General features: G+C 36.6%; 1 protein-coding gene across 2 annotated transcripts in view; it reads right to left on the bottom strand.

Moving 5' to 3' along the window:
• Nucleotides 1-12,459, bottom strand: part of LOC149077583 (cGMP-specific 3',5'-cyclic phosphodiesterase-like) — a 265,605-nt gene extending 253,146 nt beyond the window's left edge. Inside the window, exon 1 of one of the 2 annotated variants that reach the window (XM_089245159.1) lies at nucleotides 12,124-12,459. Coding sequence is in view for 1 of the 2 variants with exons in the window: in XM_089245158.1 (XP_089101284.1) it covers nucleotides 11,899-11,920 (22 nt within the window). In the remaining variant the exon portion in view is untranslated. Of the gene's footprint in view, nucleotides 1-11,898; nucleotides 11,952-12,123 lie in introns of those variants that run through there. The other variant, XM_089245158.1, reaches the window with a different exon arrangement.
• Nucleotides 12,460-12,769: the final 310 nt, after the last annotated feature.

Genomic DNA, 12,769 nt, shown 5'->3' with positions numbered 1-12,769 from the left:
CCGTGCACAGCGTTGGGGGTAAGGGGTAGGATTGGTTAACAACTTGAAATTCTGGTTTTTTTAACCAATCAAGCGTTTTCACGTTGGACATGGCACAGAAAACCTGCTCCTAAGAAAGCCCGGTTTAAGAAGTATTCCGCGTCAAAACTGGTTTCGCTTCTTCAGGACGGGGGCTGAGGAGTCCGCCTTTCTCTTTAGGCGCCTTGGTTTTTGGAAATTACGGTTACTGCTCATTTGCGCATGGCTATACCCACACATTGTATGCCCATCGAAGTGTTCTGACAGTACAAAGTTAAATGTTCTGAAAAATCCTCCACGGAAGTACCGCCATTAGACTAAAAAAAAAACGTTCTTTTAAACCTTTACGAAATTAAATTAAACCAAACAGAATTTTTTTTACTCAACTCTTCACATCTTAATCGAGTTTTCGAGAATTCTCTATGGAAAAAAAAGTGGTTAAAAGAAAATTCTCTCATCAAAAGTTACTTTATTTCTCTGTGTCCTCTCTTTCAGTGATGTAAATTGTGAGAATGGAAGCTAACTGATTCGACGCCAAAGTGGCTTGAGTCGCATCTTCACTTCAGTTGCCTTGATGGCCAGGGGCGAAAATCCCATTTACCAATTCTCTGTTACCTATACATCAACTCAAGAAAATGGTCCCACAACTAAAACGCTTATAATGAATGTCATTTCCCTAGCTGTTTCTGTACCTTTTTATTCAGATAGTGTTGGGATTTGCGCTTTCACTGTCACGCAGAAACGAAGTAATGCATTACGCAAGTATGAACATCAAAATGGGGAAAACATAATTCCTCACTAAAATGCAATGCCACTCACCGAAATGTATATCCCTTTCGAACTGCATACAGTACGTACAAATACAACCGATTATGAAAATTCCATTCACATACGGTGTAGATATGCATACGCAATCAACTGAAACTATCTAATGCCTTGCAACGAGATATAGAGTATTAACTTAATCTTCGGTAATGAGTGTCTGAATATGAATTCTAGCTGAGAAGTAGATTTATCTGCACAACCATTAGGAATTCGCTCTAAACTGTGTTGTAGATTACGATCCAATTAACGCACCTGAGTTCCTAAAATGATCATCGATCGACACAAAGTGACATAAATTTGTCCTGACGTAGGTATGAAAAATGAAAACTCTGAGCCATACAGCAGAGCTTCCCAAACTCTCTAAGTGTTCACTTCTGAACTTAAAGTTTTGAAAACATTTCATTATTATATTAAGGGCCATTCAAGTATTACGTCAGCAGATTTTTAGCCATTTTTGACCCCCCTCCCCCCCCCCTTGTCAGCAAAAGTCAGCAAAACACTAACCCCCTCTCCCCCTTGTCAACAAAATTTCGTCAGCAGCTTAGAATATTTCATATCTTCAAAAAAGGGTGGTTGATGATGTAAGCAACCTTCAAACCCCCCTCCTCCTTGTCATCAAAAGTCAGCAAATCCGAACCCCCCCCCCCCTTGATGCTGACGTTAGACGTAATACTTGAATGACCCCCTTACATAAAGTTTTTGGTGCTGAAAAAATTTATGATCACGTTTCCGTCACCTATGGCATAAATGGCACCCTATCCTTTTGGACAATCTTTAGTACCGAAATTTGAAGAAAAAGAACTCAATTCCGCATAATACAGCAGAATATTTGCTTGGAAAAGGCGCCGCACCGTGTCACTAGCGTGAGCCTTAACCCTTTAAGCGGTTTTTAAATTTTTCCTGATCCGCATTACATAACTACAACAGTGTAAATCACGAAACTTTCTAGAAATTGTCACCCATTTTAAAAGAAGAATATTATTTCCCTGATCGCGTGAGCTGATAAATGCTTCCCCTCCCCCAAACACAAAATAATAAATAAAAAATACAAGGAAGAGAGGGAAAAAATATAGTTTTCTGCTATTTATGATGTACGCTGATCGTATACTACCTCGAAGGGAAAAGGCAAACATCCTTTATCTTCCCTTCCGTTATCAGACTTTGAACAAAGGCCGACTCCACCAACCGGCAGTTGATTGATAGAACGGGGGGAAGAAAAACATGTTATCAGGAAAAGAAAACTTACAATGGTATGCGGACTTGGGGTAGCCGAAATGGGAGCGGTTTAAGGACCTGAGATATCTCAGGATTGCCGAAATAAAGCAGATCAAGTTAGACAAGACATCTCGGGATTGCGTCCGTAAGGGTTAATAAGCACCGCATAGGCGTTCGCTGCACCTTTCGCAGAAAAAAAATTCTATTTGATAATTTTTTTCGCACCACGGCCATTTTTTTCACACAAAGGCTAATTAGACCGGGACCTACAATTTATCGCCGATTCCGAACGGCCGTCTTTTTTAAACTCACCGAGAGGTTGGTGCGTTAACCCCCTCGGTGTGGGACTCAATGCGATAGCAATCTTATTTTGTGATCATGTCGCCGTTTCTGTTGCACCCCCGTGTCAGGAAAGTTTCTGACAAGGACGAACCGGGTATCGAACTCGCGACACCTCTAAACATCCTTTGGTACGTCAGGCGAGTATCTTATCGACTTGGGCTACCGCGCCCGAAAAATTCTATCTTCCTCTAGTGTTCAAAAACGTGTTTGTAAAAAAAAATGTTAGATGCTTAATACAAAAGTTCTAGATAATTCCAATGCAATTTATACTTTCTTGAAAAAGATAAGTTAGAATAATATGGCCATGCTAAACTTAGTGATTTTTGCTGAGGCCTGAATGATAAATTCTGAAAGAAAAGGATAATGTTAAAGAATACTTAGAACCCCGTTGATAAAAGATGAATATAATGATCCACGGTATATCTCAACGGAAAATATTAAAAAATATTTTTTCACCTCCTCGCCATATTCCTAATAGGTGAAGGTAATATGGCCAATGAAATCCTCAACGTACATATTGTAACAAATTGATAGGATTTTAATGGAAACTTATTGATTTAAAAATGCCATTTAACTAAGCAAACTTTTAATTGAAAATTAAATACAAAAAGAGAGAAATATATTTCTCGTCCGGAAAATAAATTTCGTAAGCTGTAACTAAATTAAAGTAATGAATCCAGAATATTTAAAAATTTGCTAAGGGAAGTAAGGAACACACATTTCGGACAGATAAATCCTTTTTCTTTCTTCTCAGTAAATAGAAATTGACGGAAGGAGGAGGGGGGGTTTGAGACCTGGTCACATGAAATTTCTGACAAAAAAAATGATACTCGCACATGCGCAGTGAATATAGCACACCTGGCCATAAAACCAACCTGTCAGATATTCTAAAGAACCCTACATGACAGAATTTCAGAAACGGATCGAAATTGCAATGAATGGAGTTGAAAAACATCAAAAACTACGCATGTCATTTTTAACGAATTAAAGTTCTGGAACAGTGGGGAAACTGAGAAGAAATAAATACAAATAATGTATCGTAAGAAAAAATAACGTGATTTTTACCGAACGGCACTTCTAGCACAATATGGCTGACTCACGCGAAACTGCGTATCAACCAAAGCGAAAAAAAATAGGTCATATGTCTAAATAAATAGCTACACAGCGTAAGAACATCGAATTTCAAATTCCGTTCGAAATAAAAAACATGCAGAAAATTTTATTACCAATAAAGACATGTTACCATCAAACACCTCTTACGTCGGGGGTCTTCAACGCGTGGCCCGCGGACCACATTTGCCCCTCGGAGCTTTTGTTATGGCCCGCCGATTATTTTCAGAATATGGTTGAAAACATTGAAAAATTATCTATTCCAGAATTAATGAAAGAAATAATTACAGAATAAAAATGAAAGAAATAATTATAGAATAAAAATGAAAGAAATAATTATGGAATAAAAATGAAAGAAATAATTCCGAAACAATTTGGTGAAACTCAGAAGTAATGAAAGAAGTAATTCCGAAACAATTTGGTGAAACTCAGAAGTAATGAAAGAAGTAATTCCAGAATCGATGATGAAATAATTCCAGAAATTTCAGAATATTTTTGAAACAAATAATTTCAAAATTAGAGGAAAGAATAAATAACTTGTAAATTAATAAGAAAAATAATTTCATGACTTCTTATAGAGGTTGAAATAACTTTAATTAACATTGATTGTGAAATAACTTCTATAAGAATTTATTTCACAATCAATAAAAGAGAAATTGCATAATTATTGAAAGAAATGATTTCAAGATAATATTGAAAAGAAATGATTTCAAGATAATATTGAAAAGAAAAATAATTTCATAATTACTCACTTTAATAATTACAGAATCATTTACAGTGATTTCAGATTAGAATTAATCAAAAGTAATTAATTTAATCCGTAATTAATCAAAAACGTTTTTAGAATTTCAGTGAAAAAAATTATTTCAGAACTAGTCGAAATTGATAATTAATAAAAGAAATAATATTAAAATAAATAAAAAGTCTTCAATTATTTTTGTCCCTGTTTATTTCGAGGCCCCCATTGGATCCCCTCAAAATGCCACTAAATAACATGAGTTGGTGACCCGGGCGCTTCGTTGGAAATTTCGATTCGGCCTGCGGTGTATGAAAGGTTGAAGGATCCCTCCTCACATCGAACACAGTCTCCTCAATAAATTGAAGAAATCGCGTTTTGCGATCAAAATATAAAATTAAACGCTTCATCTCATCAAGTAAGCGCCTAAACGTCTACTCACTTTACGCATTTTGAAAGCAATAAGCGCCTTATTCTGTATTTTGCTGTATTTTAAACATTTTCTTCTATTCACGAAACTCCACTAACACATCCACGCGTATTTTGCTTCTTATTATACTTCCAATACACGTCAGCCATTGAAAATGTCAAATCCTTATTGACCGAAGCTAATTTTATCATGTTGGTCAAGGTGGAGGGGTGGGCAACAACATCGTGCATCAAAAATAGCATAGCATATTTCAAACAAATGTCTGATATTGGTTTTTAATGGTGGGGAAGGAGGGAGGAAACTCGTGTAGAAGATTGGCAAACATTGCATCTATTTTCTTGGACGAATCGAAATTTTCAGTTTGTTCTTTTTTTTATTTCTTTCCACGGTCGCCGGAAGAATAAAAAGACCATGTCTTTTGCAGAATGACACGCAAGCCTGTCTTCTTTTTGATCAATATTATCTCTGAGCGAGTCATCAATCATCTGAGGGGAAAAAAACGAAAGGGTTGTGAGTCAGTTTACTGAGTAATTTACGGAACTAACAGAATAATAAGAGTATTAATAATAGTCATTTGCTTTTCATTCTCTTCGCTTTACGCACAAAGAAACAGGATAAAACAGGATTTCTTACATATCCTTGGCAGGAGAAAATCTGAAGCTCTAACAAAGGGGGTCTTCACCTTTTCAGACACCATGGGCCAGATTGGAATTGTCGGGAGCACGCGGGCCAGACTGAAATTGCCCGAGAAGAACAGGCACCGCGTATTCATACTGATGTGTTCATAACTGAAGTAATTATATAAATTGTAAGAAGAATCCACACACACACACAGATTTACAAGGACTTACTCACATGTAATTCACAGTGGCATGTTGATAGAAGGGGCACGGAGTTGTATTGTGGAAAAAATAAAAGACTAATGTATTCTGATATATTATTTCTTATTATCAGTTCTGATTAGTTCCGAAATCACTTTTTTCACCAATTCTAGAAAAGTTTCTGGTTAATTAATCGTAAATTAAATTGGCTATGATTAATTTTAATCTGAAATCATTTTAAATGGTTCTTTAATTATTTATTTCTATAATTCTGAAATTATTTCTTTTGTTAATTCCGAAAATATTTCTTTCGTTAAATCTGGATTCTGGAATTAGTTCGTTTTTCACACACACACACAATGTTTTCAACCATTTCTTAAAAACAGTCGGTAGGCCCCCCACGACAAACAGCTCCAACGGCCAAATTTTGCCCCGCGGGCCATGCGTTGAAAACTCCTGCCCTAAGATATTGATGCAGAGTTGGAACAAAAGAAATAGACCAATGGTGCTCAACCTTCAGGAGAGAACGGGTCACTTCGTTGGTTTGAAACCGTATCGCGAGCCACTTGAGTGATCTGAAACAGTGCCGCGAGTCACTTAAGTCATCTGGGGGAATGTTCCGTTGGCCGCTTGAGTGATCTGGGACTATGCCGTAGGTAACTAAAAAGATGTGAAACTGTACTGTGGGCTGCTTCAGTGATCAGGATTTGTGTCGCGGTAACGTGAAAGATATGGCCAAATATCGCAAATTATTTCCACCAATTATTTATTTTTTGCTGGCCTATATAAATTGTTTCTCTCTATTTACTTATTACAGCTCCACAAATTATTTCGTTTATTTTTTATTCTATTTAGGCTACTTATTTTTTTCCAATAAGCAAATTAATTCTCACAATTTCAAGATAACATAATTTCATTCAACCAGTTGAAACACGGACACAAAACATTTTTGAGGCTAAATTTTCACCGGCCCACCAATTATTTCTCACAATTTTCACCGGTTCGTGAAATTGTTCAACTACTTTCACCTGCCTGCAGCTAAACACCGTCTTAACACATGGGTCTGCCCGGGGGGCGCCCTCCAGTGCAGGGGGCACACATGAAAAATGAGTTCTGATTAAGGATTCTAAGAGGAAAGCATGCAAATTGGTGGCAAGCATTTCTAGTCAGGTAGGGGCCCTCAGAAAAGTCACTTCACCCGGGGGGTGCCCATGATGCTCTTGAGACGGCGCTGCCACTAGTGTACGACATAAAAACGTTGAAGAATGCCTCGCTATAGAAGAATCTGCGAAGTCATTCGGTCATTCCCGTATCCACCAAGGATCTTGGGGAAACATTAACTAAAAGTAAATGTTAAGATATTGCATGGGCCCCATGAAATTAATTTCATGAAAAATACGTACTTAATACATTAAAACCTCTCTTTTGCGGACACCGGCAGGACAAAAAAGTTCTTCCGTAAAAGAGGGGGAGTGATCGTTAATTAGGGGGTTTGAAATGCATTAGGGGTGTCCGTTAAAAAGGGTTTAATGTACATGATAAAGGGGATTCAATAAAGTACTAGAGAGCATACGATTATTTTCTTTGGACAGACTGTATATGTTCCGGTACATGTGATAAATAATAATAATTATTATAATCGCATAACCGACGACCATTTCGGTAAGTTTGATAAATTTCACTAAATTTATCACTTTTACCTGTGATTGTGCGCACAATACCTAAGCGTCATTGATATAAACATGATAAATCGTACTAAATTTATCACATTTTCCGTTAATTATGCATAATTGTCATTTCGTATTATAATTTACCAATACGTATGTTATTATACATATTATATTATTATAATACGTATTATATTATTATAATACGTATTATATTATTATAATACGTATTATATTATTATAATACGTATTATATTATTATAATACGTATTATATTATTATAATACGTATTATATTATTATAATACGTATTATAATATTATACGTATAATATACGTATAAATTGGTTACGTTCCCGTGATCAGATTTATTATTTAGAAGACGGTACTCTTGTAAGCCAGGGTCTGAACCGGATACAGTGAACTGTGGTTAAACTAATTTCTCCGAACATCCCGAAATAACTCCTATTTGAAGAACTCTGCAATCGGACTTCGATACAATGAACTGCCATTTAACAAATTTCTCGATTTAACGAATTTTTACAAGTTCTTAGGCACATGCAATCAGACCGCAATCAATGCCCATATAACAATGTTTGTTATGGGAACCTTTTTCTCGGCAACCTCGTTGGGCATTTTTTCCTGTTGTGGCCCTTCTATTTGTATAACAAATTATAAGGGAAAACTAAAAAAAAAATTAAATGGGAGTTCGTTATATCGAGGTCCGACTATTTATCAAACATACTACTTCACCAAACACCAACTCTGGCCATATCGCAATTTACTGCCATTAGTGAGATGCGTTGGAAGTGAAGGCGCTGTCTATCGGTGGTCGCCTCGAGTTCATTAAGGAAAATATCTTATCGATATCCTCCCTTGAGTTCGAACCCGGGACCCTGACAACAACCTTCCCGATGGTAGACGAGCATCTTACCACCATGCCACTCGGGTACGTATAAGACATACTGGATTCATTTGTGATTTTTTTTCCCACATTTATCAAACACCAATGTCACTCGGGTATTGCACATGATCACATATAAAAGCCATAAATTTCAAATATATATATCAAATTAACAGGTACGGTTAGGTATTATGCACAACCACCGGTGAAAGCGATAATTTTTTTTAGCATTTATCAAATTCCCCAACGGGACTTGGTGATAATTGATGCATAACCGCCGTTAAGAGTGATATGAATTTAAGGAAATTTATCAAACTTAATTGTTTGTGGCCGGCGATTGTGAATGATAACCGGTTATTATGAATAATTACCGATTTATCACATTTACCGTAATATATATACCACAAATTCATGTAAGTATATTTTTGAATCCTAAAAAAAAATAATCAATCTAATGTCTAGAAAATCTGCTAAAACAAATTCACTTTCTAATAATTCATTGCAATTTGCAATTACACATACGATATCTTTTCCTTTTTTTCCCCAGTTATAAAATATTCTAGTTCCGGGGTTTTTGAAGTAAAAAATTTTTCGCGTTGGTCTCCCCCCTCCCCTCCCAATAAGGGACCAAATAATCTTCTAGGAATCGAAATTCAATTTCAAATTTGAAAAATTCATGCGTGTGAACGAAAAACAAATACTTTCAAATGGCTTCAAGCTACAAACGGAAATTCGATTTGGTTTTTCAAACGTCCGTAGCGTTAAGGGGAGAAAAAATATTTGCAGTAAGTTTTTTATATTAATTATATTTTGAGAGATTTATTTTTTTAAATTCTCTGCAAATGTTTGAAGTTTTTTAAACTAATTTTTCTTTTCCTTCTTCTTGTTTACATAATTATTCTGTATCAAATGTAGAAACGGAATTCAGTATCGATCCAATGAATAGAATTACAGTTTTCGAATCCCGTTATAACGAACTCCAACAGACCGAAGGAATCACTTCGTCAAAAACTAAATTTCGTTATATAGGAATCCCAGGTCTTTGCATTGTTCCTATGCAAACTTATCTGGAGGATTAGAAAATTGTTCGTTAAAACGAGATTTTCGCTATAACTGTATTCGTTAAAACGGGATTCGACTGTAATACATTAAAGAATAATATATATATATATATATATATATATATATATATATATATTTACAGAACTAGTATTGAAAAGGCAATAAGATATATAATGATTGTTAGAGAACGCGCGACATAGTCGATACTCGTTATAACGGCCAGTATGATACATCCCAAAATTTACTATTCATCACGTTATTTTTCGTCGCATGTAACCACCTACGAAGACCCTTCAATCCAATGCTATGTCCGAATTCTGCTCTGTTCGCCTCTATTTTTGTAAAAAAAGAATACAAATGCACTAAATCCATTTGCAGCGGAACAAGGAGAGTCGTTATAACGAATGTCCACCTCACTTTATTCTGATTCGTTAACCGCAGTCGTTTTTGTTCTGAAACCACGTTCATCGTTGGTTTGAGAAAATTAATTCCCCTAATTACCGTCGCATTTGTCAAAAAATTTGGTTTCAATCACTCTTAAAATAGGTGTTCTTAATAGCCTTTGTATATTCACGGACCCTTGTGCTAATAAAAATGATGACCAAAGACCCTCCCCCCCTTCCCGTTACAAAATAATATTCAGTATATAGCAACGACCACTGTGGTGGTCGAGTGGTCCTAGTGACAGACTCACATCGCACAGAACCGGGTTCGAACATCACCTCCTAGAGATGGACCGCATCCGCACGGGTTCCCAAGTTCATCTATAACGTCATTAATACTACCTAGCAAGTTTGCCACATTTTGAACCACAGCATCCCATTTCGTTTCTTCTTATTCGTACATTCTTCCTGGTTGGCTCACAAATACCGCATGATGATTGGATGTGGGGCATAAAAATTGCCAATTTTGAGCCCGATCGTTTCTTTTCCGGACAACGATGATACTGGCACGAGCAGGGAATTTTTTCCCTGAATATTTTGAGGGAAAATGGACTACTTGCTGATGTCACGAGCAGCGTGTGGAGTCCTTCTATCCCTCGGAGATGCTGGTTCGAACCCCGCCATCACCACACATCGGCGGTCGGCCTCCGCGCTACCTTCTTCAGTGACGTCACGAGCATCGCGCGGAAGCCTTCTGCTACAGATGGTGCATACTGAAGTTGGTTTTCTGTGGTTCCCAACTTCGAGGCGCGAATGCGAGCCGATATCCCTTTTAAAAAAGTCTCGCGACAGAGAGCAACAGGCCTACAACGGTGCAATTATTCAATCATTGCACTTCACACTCGTTGTTAGAAAAATTGATGGAACACTGCACATAACAAGTATGACACAGTAGCAAACTTCACGTTAGGTTCACAACACGTACACGCGCATTCCAACATATACCAATGCACGAATTGGTGCTTGGTTAGGAATGTGGACAACGTGCATGGGGTTTAGTAGTATTAGTAGTATATAGCAACGTAAAAACGAGCCAATTATTTTCTCTTATACAAGCTCACTCAAAGACCTCCTTGAAGTCTCTCCAAGAACCCCTGGTTAAAAACCCATGATTCCCCTACAATATGACAGGGATCCAGCCAAAGCATTCCGGACGATTCTTATCATTTTTTGTCTTTTCACTTCTACAAATTCCCTCCAGAAAGGATCGTGAAAGTCTGGCTTGGGGGGGGGGGGCCCTTAATTTTTACTAAAAAAAAGAAAAAGATAAAGCCTACGTTCCATATATAAGAACCCTTCGAGGAATGAAAAATACTAAAGTATGGACATACTTCAATACCTCTTTGCTAGATAATTATCATTAATTTGAATAGTTATTGCATTATAATGAATGTCTTTTTCAGTATTTAAATATAATTATAGAAGAAGAGAAATGAAGTACAGAAATGAACAGACCGAAAACACATGAAAGCGGTTCATCCATTCATCCAGTCATACATATAATACAGTGAAATTCCATTCGTTCACATTATGACGCTCACATTATTCGTTCACATAATTACAAAATTATGAGGGGGGGGGGGGAAGGTTTTTCCTTAAACGTAAAATTTTAAATAACCAGTTTTTAACACGTTTGTTTCCCCCACTGGACAAGAAAATTGATTGAAAAAAATTCAGTATACACTTGGAGCAGGGTTCCTAACCAGGGATCCCCGTACCTCTTGTGTCATACGCTTGGGTATTATGCATATTCGATAGTAAAAGTGGTGAATTTATCAAACTTGTCAAGACGATTCGTATAAAGTATGCATTATAACTGTATCACATTTACCGTTAAATTAGTTTGATATACTTATATTTACGCAGACATTTGGGCCGAACTGGATATTCTGAAATAATACGAATACCGAATAGCAGCCGAATATATTCGCACCATCTTCATTATATTTGACATCCATATTTTTATGAGCATAATTTTTTCAGCCTTCTCGTTGGGCAATTAGTCTCTAGTGGCCTTTGTATTTGCATAGCGCACCCATCATATACTGGAAAAACTGATAAGTGGTTGAATTTGAGTGACATTTCCGTACGATTTCTTTCATATTTATCATACTCATCGACTTTATTCGGGAATTACGCATAATAACCTAATTTATCACATTCACGGTAACATACAGTATGTATCAAAACAGCGTTATCAAATGTGGTAAGATAAATATACAACAAAAACTTTACAAAATGTTCGGAGGAAAATAGTGATAATGACGAAATTAATGCTTGCATGTTTACCATGAACAATAAACAGCATGTGAAAAAAAAAAGTTTACCAAACGAGCCAGATGTTTGCATCTACGGGATAAAGCAGTGGCATGATTGTATCAACAATTGCTCAAAAACACACTGCCAAGTTTTTTTCCCATCAAAATCTCGACGGGAAACGTGCAGTGTTTTATGTTCTTCTTTTGGTTATTTTTGTTTTTACTTCCTCTTCATAAAACTCAAGGTCGAGTAAACATTAAGACAATAAAAGAGGAACGAGAAGAAAATCTTACCTGTACGTGGTCAGACACTTCTTTTTTTTTTTTTTTTGTGCAATGAACTTTTTTCGTCGATTGTCTACCGCTCAGACATAACACAGAAAAACTCTTTTAGACAAAACAACGTCGCTCGTAATCCATGAATAATTGTCGCGTATATTTCCTATCAAGTATATGCAATAGCTTTTGTTTGGAAAAGTTTATACTTTTTGTTATGTGAAGAGTTTTCTATGTTAAAAGTTAGGTATATATAAGAAGGCGCCAAGAAGGAGAAGAATAATAAGAAGGATCTTTACGAAGAGCTCCAACTTCTCTGACGGCCTTTGCACCTTTTACGGTAAACGAAAGCCCGCCTTTTTTGTTTTTTCCTCTTTGAGTTTTGTTTGGCGATTTTCTATTCTGTCAGTCGGCTTGAAATCTCGCCAAAAGGGGGGGTGTGGGGGGAAAACAGCTGTATATGAAGCAACACGAACTGTAGCATTAACTTTACAGCGGCTTTGGCTAGCTATAGTACACTACTGTAGCCGGTGTCGATATGTAAAGATTTGTGTGAATGGAAGCTTCCAACACATGTTATTCAAAAGAGTTTTGATTATTGTTATTATTGTGGTTTGTTTCGGGTTGATGGCAAAGTGGGGAGGAAGAAGTCCGATCCCTCACT

This window comes from Pholcus phalangioides, unplaced genomic scaffold (genome assembly GCF_987345545.1).
Source record: "Pholcus phalangioides strain wild (caught in Gottingen) unplaced genomic scaffold, Ppha-v1.0 ptg000015l_1, whole genome shotgun sequence".
Taxonomy (NCBI): Eukaryota; Metazoa; Arthropoda; class Arachnida; order Araneae; family Pholcidae; genus Pholcus; species Pholcus phalangioides.
The sequence above is the reverse complement of the archived record's forward strand: the minus strand, read 5'-3'. Positions and strand labels throughout refer to the sequence as shown.